Genomic DNA, 18,074 nt, shown 5'->3' with positions numbered 1-18,074 from the left:
GGGGAGGGGCAGAGAGAGAGGGAGACACAGAATAGGAAACAGGCTCCAGGCTCCGAGCCGTCAGCCCAGAGCCTGACGCGGGGCTGGAACTCCCGGACCGCGAGATCGTGACCTGGTTGAAGTCGGACGCTTAACCGACTGCGCCACCCAGGCGCCCCTGCAGGGGAGTGTTTTAAAGAAGTAAAAAGTTATTAACATTTGCAATTTTGATTTTTTATTTTATTTAAATTTATTTATTTATTTTGAGAGCGGGGGTGAGGGGTAGAGAGAGAAGGAGAGTCAGAATCCCAAGCAGGCTCTGTGCTGTCAGTGTAGAGGCCAACAGGGGGATAGATCCCACAAATCGTGAGATCATGATCTGAGCCGGCATTAAGAGTCAGACGCTTAACCAATTGAGCCACCTGGGTGCCCCAGATTAGGTTATTTTAATAAGGAAGATTTTTCTCCCCTAAAGTTGTTTTAGGAATGGAAAATTGTTTTCATGATGAAACCCTGAAGTTGTTTTCTTTTTTTTAAAGACTTGAAAATATTAGTAAGTGAGCCTGATAATTCTGGAAAAAAGTGAAGAGTGTTCCTGATGGAGGGATTGGTAAGGTGCAAAGACTTTTATTTGTATATGGCATCAGACAGCATAAAAATACCCTCACTAAAATAAATATCGTAGCTTCTCACAAATAGGCACCAAGAAACTGAAGGGACCACTGACACATTACAAGCCTTGGCATTTGTGACAAATTCCATGAAGAATATCACCATATTTATATACATAGCTTTTAGTTTTGAAAATAAATTCCTTTGTATAAGATTTTCCTCAAAAGATAACTCAGTGCTTATTGGTATAGAGAAATTATGAAACCAGTAAAACCAGAGCAGTTATGAACAAATATGTGTAGCAGGAATAAACAGCTATAAGATGTAAGCAGCTTTTGTTTCCTCCCTTCTTTCTTTCTTTCTTTCGATGAAAACACAGACATTTCAGGGATCATAAGCAGCCTGATATTCTGGAGCTGGAATTTACCCTTGCAGTTGGATCCACCACATTATGAAAGTAACTACTTTGGTGAGCATGTTTGGGTGTTTGTTTTGTTTGTTTTATCATAGACATATGTAATCAAATACCTATCCCCAGTTCTTAGAACAACTTCACCTGAAGAAGCAATCCAAATGGAGTTTCTTTCTTTCTTTTTCTTTCTTTCTTTCTTTCTTTCTTTTTCTTTCTGGGGGAGAGGGGCTCAAGCACAAGTGGGGGAGGAGGAAAGTGAGAGGGAGAGAATGAATCTTAAACAGGCTACATGTCCAGTGACAAGCCTGACCTCACAACCATGAGATCGTGACCTGAGCCAAAATCAGGAGTCAGATGCTGACCCGACTGAGCCACCCAGGCGCCCCAAATGGAGATGCTTTGGACCAATCCAATGTCATGTTGAATAATTTAAATGGATATCTCCTTTTGGGGCAGGGCATATTTGCATATATTGTGCATTTTTATATATTGAATATATTATATTACTATCACATCAATGGGTTTTGTGCTTGTTTGGTTCCTGCACTCAGAAGAGGGAATATCCAACAGAATAAACTCATCTAGAGTGATAAGCAGACCACTACAATATGCCACGAAGCCAGAGGTTGAGGAGTGAAATGGCCGAGGTGGGACATTTGAAGATGATGACCAGTGGTCTCTAGGAGCAATATGCTTTGATTACCTAGCACCAAGTTTTCCACTTCTGGTCTATAATTCCCTTAGGCGATCTCCAAACCTCCCGCAAAGTTATAGATTTTCTCAGCCTCATATTAGCTGTATTAAGAGGAATAAAGTGAGGATCTATATCCATGATTGGAGTGAAGTGGCCCCAGAGAGAGCTTCAGCAGTTATGATGTGGCCAGGTGAGAAAAGAAAAGGGAAACTCAGAACTATAGGCTAGAGTGACAATTGACCACGTGTAACAAGGGTAGATGTGTAGAACATTCAAGTATAACCAATGGGTCTTCTTCAAGTTGAGATAATCAGTCTACAGTTTGTATATAATCCAATGGAATTTTGAAAGGTTTAGCCAAGTACTGAATAAAGATATGCCCAGCCAAGTATGATTTTGCCAAGAGTGTAGGTCACAAGCCAATGTATAGCTTATAATATGAAAACTATAATATTTGTAGAGATTGCTTTGTAACGTTTATTTATTTTTGAGAGAAAGAGACAGAGCATGAGTGGGAGAGGGGCAGAGAGAGAGAGGGAGACACAGAACTGGAAGCAGGCTCCAGGCTCTGAGCTTTCAGCATAGAGCCCAATGTGGGGCTTGAACTCACGAGCGGCAAGATCATGACCTGAGCCGAAGTCAGGTGCTTAGCTGACTGAGCCACCCAGGTACCCCAAGAGATTGCTTTGTAAATACGGGTCTTTAGAACATTAGGCTGAACCATATGGAACTGTGATTCTTAAGTTCAAAAGTAATTGAATGTCAACAATTTCATACAGTTCAACCTAATAAATTTCAAAAATAATATAAGGATATTTGCTCTTTTATATCTGTGATCACTTTGGTGTTAGGCATTGGTTTTATGAAACTCAACATCAGTTTCATAAAAAAGATTCTTTCTTCTGGGAAGTTTACATATAGAATAGATTCAATATTATTGGACCTGATCTTGAATGAATATATAATCCTGAATGAAAGCAGTGACTGCTTTTTTACAGAAATAGGAGTATCTGGTCTCCATCAATTTGAAGTCCATCTAAAGTTTCCTTAAAGAGTAGGATGCTTCAACTCTTACCTTGATGCTTCTGTTTTAATAAAACTATTAGTGAATCTTAAATAGTACAAAAACAGGTAACATAATATCTTAAATATTATCAATTCAGAGAATATATGTAAGCCCATCAGAGATTTGGAAGCTAATATAAAATTCCCCAAATATGTGCATGGGACATAAAATTTTAATCCCCTCAATTATTATTATTATTCTCACTCTTTCCTTGAATGAGAGCAATGTTTATGATTTTACCAGATTAGTCAAAATAGAGGAGGTTATAATCTCTAACAAACAATCCCTTATATTTAGCAGCCTAAAGCAACCAAATTTAATCTCTCACTCACGCTAATCACTCACAACATGTCAGCAGTCGGCTCTGTTCACTGTGGTTACTCAGGGACCCAGGCTGACACCTGCACCATGATCTCCTATAGTCATTGTGCCAGAGGCAAGTAAGCTTTTGAAGGGCTCACGGGTGCAATGAAATCTTCCTGTTCTGCTCATATCAGTTCTTTAAAAATTTTTTTTAATGTTTATTTTTTTTTTTGAGAGACAGAGAACGAGTGAGTGGGGGAGGTACACACACCCCCCCCCCCCCCACACACACACACACACACACACCATGATTAATTGGAAGCCATTCTTTTGGTTCATATCAAGTTTAGGCAGGAAGAACTAAATTCCTTTTCTACAATTAGGGTGTCATCCACTGAATGAGAAACAAATCACCATACTTTGTTGCAAAAGATGATCAAATAATCCCTGATTAAACTTCAAAGTGGGCCCCCTACTCAGCTTCAACCAACTACAAACAAATATTCTTTTAGGAAGAGCCATCTATGAAAAGGAACTAAAAACAAATTTATTTTGTTGATCCATCTTTGAAAACACACTTACTTGTGTTCTTAGCAAACACAAGTTTGATGTTTTGCAGGATTTGATTGATTTTAGCTCTGAATACAGGCAAGCACAATGCTTTAGTTTGATGAAGAAAGTCCAAAAACAATTTTGAAAGCAAAGTTCATGGTGACCACTTTTCCTAACACAAATTCTCAGAACAGATGGCAGAATCAAAACAGTCAAAAGAGACAGATAACATTATATCTTGATGCATTAAATCCCCATAATATGCTCTCTAGCTAAAGAAAATAAAATTACCTATAAAGTGCTTTGAGGCAAAAACTATTAACTTAAGTTATTTTCCTATTATGTACAAATGAATAGAAAAAAAATTACTCTGAATTTCCATTACTGGGTGACATTCTGTGAAATACCTGAAGCAAAAAGAAGTTGCAATTTATAAATAGTAAAGGTTCAGTCTAAAGGAGGAAAAAAAAAAGAAAGGAATATTCCTGCATGTTTTTTTTTAAGTAACAATTGAACTACTCTTTCCTTAATAAAAGGAAAACTACAAATGGATTCTTCCTCAGACCACACGTCAGAACACCAGAAAATCTACAGCTTCAATTCAAGAAAAGAATTAAGATAATAGTAATGTGGGTAGATTTAAGGAACACTTAGTGCAGAACCTAGTTTTCAAGTCCAGAGAACACCCAACATACTTGAAATTCTTGCACCTACTTTTTCCTAGACTTTTCAAACGGACTCAGGGTTTGTGTTTAAATTCTAGCAATATGTATACCCATAATGGTTTCTTGTTTACCTCTTCTTTTATGTTGACTTTTTATTTCAACCAGATGAGAGATTTAGACATATAAACACTCACAGCATTTTAGAATAATACATAATGATATATATTGAACTGATGGTTAGTATTGATAGTATTAGAACTTTATACAATTATTTGATTTGTGAAAATAATTTGATGCTAATTTCTTCACAGACCCATGAGGAAAAGAACAAGCATCTAGAAGCATTTAGCCACACCCCCCACTCTACCCATTGAGTCTTTATAAAGCAGCCTCACAAAGGAGGTTAAATCTTACTTTAGGGGCGCCTGGGTGGCGCAGTCGGTTAAGCGTCCAACTTCAGCCAGGTCACGATCTCGTGGTCCGTGAGTTCGAGCCCCGCGTCAGGCTCTGGGCTGATGGCTCAGAGCCTGGAGCCTGTTTCCGATTCTGTGTCTCCCTCTCTCTCTGCCCCTCCCCCGTTCATGCTGTCTCTCTCTGTCCCCAAAATAATAAATAAACGTTGAAAAAAAAATTAAAAAAAAATCTTACTTTATAAGAAAACGGAGACTCAGAGAGCTTAGGTATTTTGGTGAGGTTTGCAAAGCTAGCAAATAGGTAAGATGTATTAAATCTCTTCTAAGGGCTTCAGAGCCCATGCACTTTTCAGAAATCATACAAATCATTTCCATTCGTTTAAAAAAATGTTAAAACTTTAGTTAAAACTTTAGTTTTCAAGAGATCACTGACCTGACCCATAACACAACCAGTGACCAAACTAAATTCACAAAGCCCTTCTCTGTAGATACACAGTAGAAGATGGGTCAGATTTGGGTACTTATTTGTAATGTGCTGATATCACCTACATATCACATGAAAAGAAGAGAAAAAGAACGATAACGGTAACACACAACTAACTTTTTTTGGCCCTCAGGAGGCAGCGAGGCAGAAAGGTTGGGCCACGGAGTTACACCATCCGGGTTGATTACTTATTCTAACACTTACTACCTTTATAACCTTAAGCAAGTAATCTTACCGCCTGTGCTTCAGTTTCCTTCATAGTAATTATTAGACAGCTGAGCACTTTGCATCATTATCTCATTTAATATTGAAAAAGAAATAAAGTATATTGTAGAAGAAAAGTATTTCCATTTTTACTACTCTCAAATCTTATTTTGTTTTCAGCATATGATTTGACTGGTAAGGACTTCCTAACGTTGTACCCACTAAGGTTCATGGTATGCAGTATAATCCTGAGATGAACCAGAGACATAACTTGGGGTCTTGGTTCTACAGAAATGGCTGTCCATAAAATTCATTTAGAAATTAGAGATGTACTGGTATAAAAAAGTTACTGTTACCTCAAAACATAATTTAAGTTTTACATTGTTATTTGTTCTTTTATTTATTTTTATTCTACTTTCCAAATTTCTATTTACTAAGTAGGTAGCTGGACCTGGAATGAGAAGGACCCGTCTCCTTAGCACAACCAGGCAGAGTTCACCATGTGACCTCAAAGTCTGATTGTTCTTTTTTTTTTTTTTTATTTTTTTTTAACGTTTATTTACTTTTGAGACAGAGAGAGACAGAGCATGAACGGGGGAGGGGCAGAGAGAGAGGGAGACACAGAGTCGGAAGCAGGCTCCAGGCTCTGAGCCATCAGCCCAGAGCCCGACGCGGGGCTCGAACTCACGGACCGCGAGATCGTGACCTGAGCTGAAGTCAGACGCTCAACCGACTGAGCCACCCAGGCACCCCAAAGTCTGATTGTTCTGAGCTCTTCCCCATAGTACAGTGAGGGGAGCCTCCCTCCCCATGGGATAGAAAAGTAGGGCCCTTTATATCTGCCTTATTTTATTTTATTTATTTTATTTTTTATTTTAGAGAGAGAGAGCACAAGCAGGTGAGATGGGCATAGGGAGGGAGGGAAGGGGGGAGAGAGAGAGAGTGAGTGAGGGAGAATATTAAGCAGACTCCACCATCAGCATGGAGCCTGACGTGGGACTTGATCCCACAACCTGGGATCAAGAGTTGGATGTTCAACTGACTGAACCACCCAGGTGCCCCATCTGCGTATCTTAACACTTTGTGGTATTGCCTGCCTCTGTTTTATTTTATTCTTACCCTTTAACCAAAGTTATATGCATTGAAATATAAACCTGCGATGTCTATGATTACTGTATATTGTATCCATAGTCCAGCTTCATTTATGATTATTTTATTTTTTTTTTTTTAATTTTTTTTTCAACGTTTTATTTATTTTTTGGGGGACAGAGAGAGACAGAGCATGAACGGGGGAGGGGCAGAGAGAGAGGGAGACACAGAATCGGAAACAGGCTCCAGGCTCTGAGCCATCAGCCCAGAGCCTGACGCGGGGCTCGAACTCACGGACCGCGAGATCGTGACCTGGCTGAAGTCGGACGCTTAACCGACTGCGCCACCCAGGCGCCCCCATTTATGATTATTTTAGTATCTCAACAGAGAACAAATAAAATAGAATAAAAATAGACCAGAAAAAATGCCCCTCTCCCCAATGTTGGAAATCAAAGCAACAACTACAAAGTCTGATATGTTGTTTGAAGGTTAAAGAAAGGAAGGTTGGAAAGGTGGGATGGGGGAAGAGAAAGGAAAAAAAAGTAAAGGCAGACTCTTTTAGAAACTAATCAGAGACTAAGTACCTTCTTAGTCAAAACTCCTTTCTCCACCTCTAGAACAAAAGTAAAAGCAAAATTATAAATATCAACTAGGAAATACACCACCTATGGAATCTTCCCAATAAGGATACCAGCCTCAAACTAACACCGATAAAGAGTTACTCCCAGAACCTAATGCAGCACACATCATATAGTACTTAGTACGTCTTTCTTATTTTATCTTGTTTTTACGTAGGCTTCATGCCCAGCACAGAGCCTTGAGATCATGAATGCTTCAGGAATGAATCAGATGTTAAATAATCTCCTAACTGGTCTCCACGCCTCCAGTATCTTCACTGTCACAGCTCACCTCCCACCCCTTCACGGTCCATACTTACCACATGTGCATGCCCAGCAGTACCCAGGATCAGGGCTGCTAACACTGCTCAACCCAGGTAGCAGTGGAGACACACAATCTTCTTTTATTTGTGCTCCGAGGGCTCCTATCTCCATAAGAAAACATTGAATGTGGCTCTTGGGAATTGTGCTTGATGTGCCCAAAGATCTATCTTAGAGTATGCCCAGTGCATGGCACCATTCCAAGACAATATTTACATTTTTTTTCTTTACAGGAGTGGTGCCCCTGGAGCACAACCTCATAGGGAATTCTAGTTACTTTACTTACCTATTTTATCTTATTGCATTAGGCTTTCCTTAGATTCCTTTTCTTCCCCCATTGTCTGTAGCCAATCTTATCCATCACTTCAATTATCTTCTCTTCAAAACCTCAACTCTTTTGTCCTTCCAACAGATCCTATCGTGAATCAATATATTTGACTATATTATTTGCTAAACAGTCCTTTACAGTGTCTGTATTGCACCCCCCTCCCCCACCTTAAATGAAGGTATCACTCCAGGTTCCATTTTTAGCTCTCTTGTTGGCTTACTTTACAAATCTCGATTAGGTGAATTTATCCTACTCCCAACTTACATTGTCATTTATGTAGTGATGACCCCCCAAACTATCTCTCCAGCTCCCATCCTTCTACCACTGTTCACACTTGAATTAGCCACCTGACATCTAACACATCCTTCAAAGACAGCACGTCCAAATCATCTTCATTCTGCCTCCAGAATGTCTCCTTTTCCTGTGTTCCATAATTCCATCGGAAGCCAGAAACATGTCATCCTCTTTTTCTCTTTACTGCCCAAAGCTAATGGGTTGCCACATTCTATTCCTTCTATCCCCCAAATAGTTTTGAAGCCCGTGCTTTCATCCCCATCCTGCTGGCACCGTAGTCTTCATTGTACAGAACCTGGATTCTCGCAATCAATCATCACTACTGAATGATCGTCTGCATCCAGCTTCATTTCTGATCCATCTTCCTCACTGTTGACAAGATCATTCATTCCACGTACTTAAAATCCTCCAGTGGCTCTCCAAGGTTTTCAGAATAAAGCCTAATCTATTTCAAATGGCATATAAAGCCTTTCGTATTCAAAGCACTTCTCCCAAACAAAATAACAAGAAACTGGTTGGCTGCTACTCTTCCAGGACTCAGGCCACAAATACTCTTTAATTGCTCATCCGGGACAAGAAATCCTGCTGCCGAGTCCCAGCTGTTTCACAGAAGGGAGGCATCGCCATCCCGAGTGAGATTAGGGCAAGACCACATGCTGCCACAAGCTAGGCACAAGAAGAAAACCATCTTCCTCCATATTCTCAGGTCCCTGGGGCAAAAGAAGTTCCAGGCACAGCCTTTAAAGGCTTCTGGAACTACAGTTCCCCACCAAAGGCAGTTTTCTTACTATGATGTAAGGCCAACCTACTAAGGTGAGCGTCTCCATTTGCATGAACACCTCCAGAGAGTCAACAACAGGATATTGGTCAGGGCACCTGGGTGGCTCAGTCGGTTAAGTGACTGTTGGTTTCGACTCAGGTCATGATCTCACAGTTTTATGGCTTCGAGCCCTGCATAGGGCTCCGCGCTGACAGTGCGGAGCCTGCTGGGGATTCTGTGCCTCCCTTTCTCTCTGTCCCTCCTACACTCTCTCTCTCAAAATAAACTTAAAAAAAAAAAAAAACCCACATGATATTGGTAAAGAAGTGACGCTGGGCTGTCCACTCACTGTAGCCAGCTGTAGTGCCACATGGTCTGACAACACTGGCGTTCTGTGGTGGGGGCTGTGGTGGCGTTCATCTCACCTATGGACAGGAACACTCCAGATACGGGAACATATACATCAACACAAGAACTCTACAGAAATCACAGGCGTGTCAAACTCAAGGAAGGTGAACAGTAGCAAACTATGTATAATAAGGATGTGCTATTCTGTGCTTGCTTAAAAATTTCCCTTGTGACTTTTGTGGTCACATCTTACTTTTATTACACCTGTCTCAGATAGCGGTATTACTGTATTATCCAGAATACCTAAATAATCTTTATTTTCTAAACGGAAACATCATTTCTTCAGAAGGGGGTACACGGCTTCACAGGAAAAGATCATTGGTCATACCAATTCTTAGCGTTGAACCTATGCCTACTCTCTATTAAACTTTTAAAGATAATGAAACAAGTAAACACTTTTGTAGAGGTCATTATCATTATCCTTGAGGAATGCACATCAACTGTAATTATATATGACATTTTGAAATAATGCAGTGTTGCTTCAACTAACTTCTTCTGCAAATATTTCAGGTGCATCAGCTATACTAACACATTTCATTTCACCATGTTCATCAAAAACCGTTTTTTCTAATTCCTGACCATAATATTTTCATTAAAATTAGTCATCATTGGAAACAGTATGCTTTAGCATTAAAAAAAACCAGAAATAAGGCCACATATGAGTAGAGGTCTATAATTATACTCAACTGATACTCATGGTATGGTTTAAGAATACAAAAAACAGGGGCGCCTGGGTGGCGCAGTCGGTTAAGCGTCCGACTTCAGCCAGGTCACGATCTCGCGGTCCGTGAGTTCGAGCCCCGCGTCAGGCTCTGGGCTGATGGCTCAGAGCCTGGAGCCTGTTTCTGATTCTGTGTCTCCCTCTCTCTCTGCCCCTCCCCCGTTCATGCTCTGTCTCTCTCTGTCCCAAAAATAAATAAACGTTGAAAAAAAAAAAAATTAAAAAAAAAAAAAAAAAAAGAATACAAAAAACAGTGGTGTCTGGGTGGATCAGTTGGTTAAGCATCTGACTCCTGGTTTTGGCTCAGGTCATGATCTCATAGTTTGTGAGTTCGAGCCCTGCATTGGGCTCTGTGCTGACAGTGTGGAGCCTGCTTGAGATTCTGTCTCCCTCTCTCTTTGCCTCTCCCCTATTCTCTCTCTGTCTCTCAAAAATAAACATTAAAAAAGTTTTTTTAAAAGAATACAGAAAACAAAAACAAAACAAAACAAAAAATAATATATAATGGAGACATTGGGAGGCAAAATATTTTCATTCAGGGAAAGAATGTTTTTTTTTTTGTTTTTTTGTTTTTTTTTTTTAAATTTTTTTTTCAACGTTTATTTATTTTTGGGACAGAGAGAGACAGAGCATGAACGGGGGAGGGGCAGAGAGAGAGGGAGACACAGAATCGGAAACAGGCTCCAGGCTCTGAGCCATCAGCCCAGAGCCCGACGCGGGGCTCGAACTCACGGACCGCGAGATTGTGACCTGGCTGAAGTCGGACGCTTAACTGACTGTGCCACCCAGGCGCCCCGGAAAGAATGTTTTTAATATTATCACTTGGAAATTTAATACTATGTATTATTTTGTATATTCTATATTAGTTAACATTTTTTAATAGGGAAAATTTCAAGTTATTAAAAATAAAGATTTGCATTTTTATTCACCAAAACTGAAAGCCAAACATAACTTGTTGCTTCTAGGAATGTAGGAAGTTTGTAGAGGTTACAGCATCTGGAATGGTTTAGGTACAGAAGGTAAGGAATCCAGAGTGAACAGTCACCCAGCATGCACGTTTCATCTATGTTAAGATGACTAGATTGTATTTAGTTGTGTTTTATTCCATTATGCCATCTAGTGAGTTATTTCAAAACTAAAATGATCTCATAATCCTTCTTCCACTGCTGTAGAAATGTTTGTAGTATTTTCATTTGTAAAAACTTTGGCTCTGATAATCTGTAGGTAAATTATAAATCGTCTGTCCCATTCCCCTGTTGAATTTGTAACCCAATTTTGTCATTTCTCTACATTGCATTTTATTTATTTCTTTTTCTTTTCTTTCTTTCTCTTTCTTTTTTTTCTAGAGAAATTTATTTTATTTTTTTTTCAATATGTGAAGTTTATTGTCAAATTGGTTTCCATACAACACCCAGTGCTCATCCCAAAAGGTGCCCTCCTCAATACCCATCAACCACCCTCCCCTCCCTCCCACCCTCTACATTGCATTTTAAATAAATTAGAAAACACACATCTGCTCAAACCGATGGCTCCATTTTAATTGGCGCCACTGTCCAGAGCAGCTGTGGCTGCAGCTCCAGGAGGGTTCAAGTTAACTTTCGCTCATGGCCTTGACTCACATGAGCTTTCTGCAGATGCAGTCACCAGAAACCACAAGTTACTCAAAAGGTTAAGTGAAAGCTAAGAGACTTGTGGTAAGAAAAAAGCAATGTTTACTATGTTTCACTGTTTAATAGCACGAAAACACGGTGACGCATCTCATACTTCTGTTTGAGAATCACGAAGATCACTCATAAGAAGGCACATGAACTTGTTTTTCACGTTACACAAGCCAGTTCATGTAGAAATTTAAATTTATTTCAAAAGATGGTGTGATGGCCCAAACTGTGTCCTCTAAAGACATGTTGAAGCCCTAACTCTCCATGTGACTGTATTTGGAGATGCGGCCTTTAAGGAGGTCATTGAGGTTAAATGAGGTCATAAGTGTGCATCGCTGATTTGATAGGACATATGTCCTTACAAAGAAGAGGAAAAGCCACCAGAGCTTTCTCTCCATGCACGTGCACAGAGAAAAGGCCATGTAAAGACACAGGGAGAAGGCAGCATCTGTAGGCTGAAGAGAGAGATCTGACCACAAACCAAGCCTGCTGGCACATTGACTATGAACTTCCAGCCTCCAGGACCGTGAGAAAATAAATGTCTGTTGTTTCAGCCCCTCATCATTCATGTGTGTGATGGCGGGACTCCTGCGGATCATTATCTCATTACTCTGGAAAAGGATATTCCGGCTTTGTACCAGCTAGTCCTATCACACAAAGCCCTGGTTTTTAATAATACAGGTTTCAAACTCTGATCAAATAGTCTACACTATAAAATAAAAATAAAATTTCCCTCTGTTCTATATGCGCCTTAGTGGCTTTTACACTTTTTGACTGTGATCCATAATAATCTTAGTATGCGTATATGCATGTGTGTATATAATATATAGTGTTTTTATAATATGTGTGTATGTGTCTTTCACAAAACGTCTCCTATCTATCTGAAGAAGATATGTTCGGTTCAATTCTATTTTATTTACAAAATAAATGCTTGTCAGAATCAGACCAACACATACAAAGAAAAAACCTGGTGGTTGCCAGAGGGAAGGGGGTGGGTGGGATGGGCAAAATGGGTGAAGGCGACTGGGAGGTACAGGCTTCCAGTTGCGGAATGAGTAAGTCACGGGGATGGAAAGTACCACACGGGGAACATAGTGATCTCGTAACAGCGTTGTATGGTGGCAGACGGTAGCTATGCTTGTGTAGAGATGTTGAATCTCTACGTTGTACACCTGAAACGAATGCAACATTGTGTGCCAACTATACGCAAATTTTAAAAATTAATTAATTAAAAAATAAATACTTGTGTGTGTTTTAAAAATCCATTTAAAATCTTGTTTATGGCTAGAGGTTTGAGAAATTTTCTTTTTAGCTATGTTATCCGAAACATTTCTTAGCTTCAATTTCCTTTTTTCCTGTAGCATCTCAAGATCCTTAAAAGCACACCAAAGTTAAAACAATTACAATATTCTCTCCCTCACGTTCTCTTTCTCTCTGTCTTGTGCGCGCACGCGCGCGCGCACACACACACACACGCGCGCGCAAAGTCTAAGATGGAGGTGAATCAACTGGGGTCCTGTTCTAAGCAGAACTTTTCACATGATTTAAATCAGAATGTCAAGCAAATTATCTTCATGATTTGTTTATAATAAAATATTTGGTTTTATGGTGCAGCTAAGATATAAATTAATGCATACAGACTATGTGAGTTTTTAATTGAGAAATATGGTACCCATGAAGGGACTGCTGAATCACTTACAGTCTTTCTAATTACTATAGACACCTAGGGTACCGGTAACAAATTATATGACTTGATGAGTTTCAAGAAAGTATTTGTAGAGAGAAATGGATTTTATCATTTCCTATCATAGTCTATTTCTCTTGGGTTTACGTTTAAAGAATCAGCTTTGCTGTATTAAAGATTTTAACACCAGGTGTCTCCTAGCATATGAACACCAGATAATGAAATGGAGGGGTAATTAAAAGAAGATAATGGATGTAATAACTGAAGGTTTTACAGATTTGTTTTTCTCAAAAAAGTGGTAGAGTTGGCTAAAATCTACAAACTAAAAATACAGAAATCATAATAAAACACTACTGTGTCCCTCAAACTGATAATACTCCTGGGTCTATAAACATGAAATCAAAATGTAATTTCCAAAGTATAAAATTTCAAGATCAAGATTTAAACTTTAAACTTTCCAAAATTTCATGAGTCAAGATTCTAATGTTCATTTCTGTATGTATAGTTGTACAAAATAGGTAAAAGGGTATCTTTTGAATACCTGAAATCTGTACGCAGGGAAACTGGCCTTAAGGCATACAGCTTTGGGTACATATGTGTGCATACATGTGTGTACTTGCACACATTTATAGCAACATAAGAAAGGAGGAAAAATTTAATATAGTTAAAAAATTCAATATTACATGACACATTCACTTTTTCATGTTATTGACATCTTGGCATAAACATTTTCTTGTTAAAAAATGTTTAAATGTTTATTTTACTTTTGAGAGAGAGACAGAGTGTGAATAGGGGAGGGGCAGAGAGAGAGAGAGAGAGAGGGATACAGAGAATCAAAGCAGGATACAGGCTCTGAGCTGTCAGCACAGAGCCTGACGTGGGGCTCAAACCCATGAACTGCAAGATCGTGACCTGAGCCGAAGTCTCAGATGCTTAACCAACTGAGCCATCCAGGCGCCCCTTGACATAAACATTTTCTATTGTATTTCTCTTTATGGAATAACATTTACTTTGTGACCTTAAGAAAAAAAAGAAATAAAACAAAAGAAAAAGGAAAAAAAATGGTGAAGAAAATATTTTAAATTACATCTTTTTTTCATTATAAATTAGCCTCAGCACCTTGATAGCATCTAGCACACAGAGGTGTTAAGCAAATATTTGTTAACTGAATTATACTTTAACATACAGCAAATATACACCAAACATAAATGTTAAACATTTTAAGTAACATTTATTGTAAACAATTGTGTCAAACATAATTGTAACATTATTGTAAACAATAAATGTCAAAAAAGATGAAAAATAATTTGTACTGAATTAGCTAAATAGGAGTGTTTTTGCACACTTCTTAATTCTTACCTCTTCCTTTGTCTTTTTGGATATCACTCGGAGCCAGTCCCCAATCATGCTCAGGACAGCAGCAAAGTAAGCGAGCCCTACAAGGATCCAAAACCACACGACAGGCTTGTAGAAGTCTAGATATTCAATATCCGATCCACCTGTGTGAGAAAAATAAAGCAGGACAAAATAACTTTGTATTCATGAAAGTAATTAATATGGATATTTGCTAAAAGTACCAACTGAATTTTGGCTTGCAAAACAGAAATCTTGTCAATTGCTCCATGTTATTGTCTTCATATGGAATTCTTTCCTCTCCTTTTCTATTTTTCAAGAATGAGTCACAAGTTTTGTTTTTTTTTTAAGTTTTTATTTTAATTCCAGTAAGTTAACATCCAGCATCCAGTGTTATATTTCAGTCACTAGGTTCTTCTTAATGAGACTGTTCATTACATCTCTAGGTCATAATGATTTTTCTTTGTTCTAGATTTCTTTTTTTGTTTAGCTAGTCTAGGGGTTCATTATTCCATGTGTACTGGTTTCTCTTTCCACATCTACTGAACATGTAGAAGACAGAAATGACACCTTTTGGGGTATGCATTTGCCTTAGCGTATTTACATTACTGCCAATCAATACATGGTTACCAATCAATACAAAGTCAACCTGGTCAGAAAGTGGGTCTTATTCTAAAATCACCAATACAATGGATTGATAACAAATGCCTGAGACAATGCGTCAGTGGGTCTATATGGAACACATAGTAATTTGTAGATGATATTGCCGTTCGTTATTTTCTGACTGTTTGGAGGAATTCCCATGCAGGTCACAAATTTAAATCCTTAGCTGTCAAGACAAAATTAGCAAAGGACCTCTTCTGCTTTACTCTAATCTTTGTTGCTTCTCCATCCATTTGGTACAAAAGCTGCACCTATGAGAATCTGAATACATTTCAACACATCCCTACCTCAGCACATATTAATGGGGCACTTATTAATTCCCCAACACTGAAAACAGTTACTTCTCTTCACAAGAGAGAGGAACAGGTCTCTCTCTGCAGAAATTCATAATTTACTCTGAGAAAGCCTCACATAGACAATTTCCCATAATGGGGTAGATCAAGGGATAGCAAATAAGAATAAAAAAGTGTTGTGAGAGGACATGGAAGAAATGATTTTTACTTCTGGAAGGGGAAAGGCAAGAAGAGAAAAGGGGGTCTTCAGTAATGAAGATCAAAACAGAGAAAAGTTCAGTGTATAAATACACGGCATATTCAAAGGACTTTTAGTAGCTAACTCTACATATGGATGGGGGCCGGGGAGTAGATGGGTAGAAGAGAGGAATGTAGAAAAAGTGAATTGTGTCAGATTGCAAAAACGTGTTCCTAACACGATGGGGTGGAGGTAAAGTTTATAGGTGATAAGTCTTATATTCATGTTTGGCCCTATGCTCAGAAAGATCCAGCAGCAGAGAAGGCAGGTTCACAAGAAAAGTCTCATGAAAAACTTTTGTTCTGAACTACCCAAGAGGTTATTGTGCTTGAGTTAGGGCTGGAATGGAAAGAAAAGGTATTAGAGGCAGCATCATCAAGGAAGGGCTCTAGGATGACCAGAGCTCCTCTTTTGGGAGATGATGACAGTAACTGAACGGGAAACACAGGGGAAGGAATAGTGACTAAAAAAAAATAGTAATTCAAATTGGTACATGATAGGTTTGAAGTGCTTGCGGTACCAACAAGTGAAGGATGGATCCTTACATACAGATCTAACGTTCAACAGGGCAGAGCAAGAGATCAGGATTGTGGTATCAACAGCACGGAGATTAGATGCTTAGAGGGGTCACAGATGTACTCCATTCACAAAGGTTCAATCCGTCCATTCGGAAGAACAGCTGATAAATAGCAAGTATGCATGAAAGTCAAACACAAAGTCGAAAATAAGCATTACTATATATACATTAGACTATGAGCTGCCCACAATGACATTGTCAAATATCAAAGGGTCAGAGTAAAAAGAGAACATTTTTCTCTTGGGCAAGTAACAGACACAAGTTCAGCTTTCTTTGGGGACAAAGAGTAATCTGAAAAGCACAGTTTCCAAAGTAAATAATATCACCTTCAAAATATGGTAAAAATTTTACCTTGTGTAAAATTTTCAAAAATACCATTTCTGGGAAGGATTGTGGAGGCCAAATGCATCTCATGATGGTTAAGAGTCGGCCCATGGGGAATGCAGTTCTACAAATTCACAGAAGTGACTTAAGAAGTTGTGTGTGGAAACTTGTTATACGATAGGCTCTCTAGCGAATTCCATTTTTCAAATGTTTCCATTTCAAAGAAACCAAAATGACATTTTTTCCCGAGTACTTTCTCTTTCAAAACCAGAAAGTCTTCATCCCAATAGCTGTGACTCACTTAACACATAAGTTCACCAAGATGTTGATTTTAAAAGTTGGTTCATACTCAAGATGACTTTTTGTAAGTCTTCTTTCTTATAAACAGGATGTCACAGTTTGAAAAGAGTAAATTAGCTTAATCACTGAAAGGTCTATATTTGGGTAAAATGTTCATCCCACAAGTCTTGGTGGCTTCTAAGCCTGGGGGTGGGGGTGGGGAATGCTTCCCATTCTCAACTGCTGCTCTTAGGAGTGAAATACCGGCAGGCAAATGATCTAAGGAAAAATGGTGTATACAGGAGTGTTGTCAAGCAACTCATAAGTCCTCTCTAAGATTTACGAATTAATTTCCACACTATTCCATCCGCTTGATCCAAGAATCCAAATTAAAATACCTGTAATGTCAAGATAACTTGCTTAAAAGGGGCTGTTGGTCTTATTTTTAAATTAGGAAACATCAACAAAATTTTTTTTTGGCTGTTGGAAGCATTAATTTTAGCCTAGCTACATTCAGGAAACCTGTACATGGGTCTTTTGCTTATTCAGACCCTCGGGTAATGTCTCTGTCCTGGATTTGCTGCCTGTGCCCCCCACCCCCATCTCTACTCTGCAACCCTTATCATTTTTTCCCCTCTTTCCACAGACTCCTGAGCTGCAGCCTGCAGTCTGCTACAACCCGCCCTCCCCTCCTGGGTTCCTCACCCACTTGGCAGGAACAGTCACCTCACTGCTGTTTTCTTGGTTGCCACTGAAAATACATGCACAAGTCCTTTCCATTTTCAGACCTTCCTGGCTAATCATTATAGGAGAATACACAGATGGTAATAAAAATAAGTAAAGAGGGGTGGAGGTACAAAGGTTTCAGGAATCTTATGAACTATTCCAAGTAGTTAAAATAAGTCTCTTCCTGACTCCCATGATACGTGATGGCGCCATTTTTCTCTGGCTTTCTCCTTAGTGCTTAAGAAGGGAGATCAGCCAAAATCTATCTAGCAGACTAAACTACTAAAAATATAGGTCAGGAAAACTTTATTATTGTTATTATTATTATTATTATTATTGTTATTGTTATTTATGGCA

The 18,074-nt window shown here is 38.9% G+C and overlaps 1 protein-coding gene across 3 annotated transcripts in view; it reads right to left on the bottom strand.

The window, feature by feature from the left end:
* Positions 1 to 18,074, bottom strand: part of KCNK2 (potassium two pore domain channel subfamily K member 2) — a 197,287-nt gene that overhangs the window by 27,285 nt on the left and 151,928 nt on the right. For all 3 annotated transcript variants that reach the window (XM_086694816.1, XM_086694817.1, XM_025921068.2), the window contains exon 6: positions 14,624 to 14,763. In XM_086694816.1, the coding sequence (XP_086550942.1) occupies positions 14,624 to 14,763 (140 nt within the window). The remainder of the gene's footprint in view (positions 1 to 14,623; positions 14,764 to 18,074) is intronic.

This window comes from Puma concolor, chromosome E4 (assembly GCF_028749965.1).
Source record: "Puma concolor isolate L17-30 chromosome E4, mPumCon1.1.hap2, whole genome shotgun sequence".
Classification (NCBI taxonomy): domain Eukaryota; kingdom Metazoa; phylum Chordata; class Mammalia; order Carnivora; family Felidae; genus Puma; species Puma concolor.
Note: the sequence above shows the minus strand (reverse complement) of the source record. Positions and strands in the feature narration are given on the sequence as shown.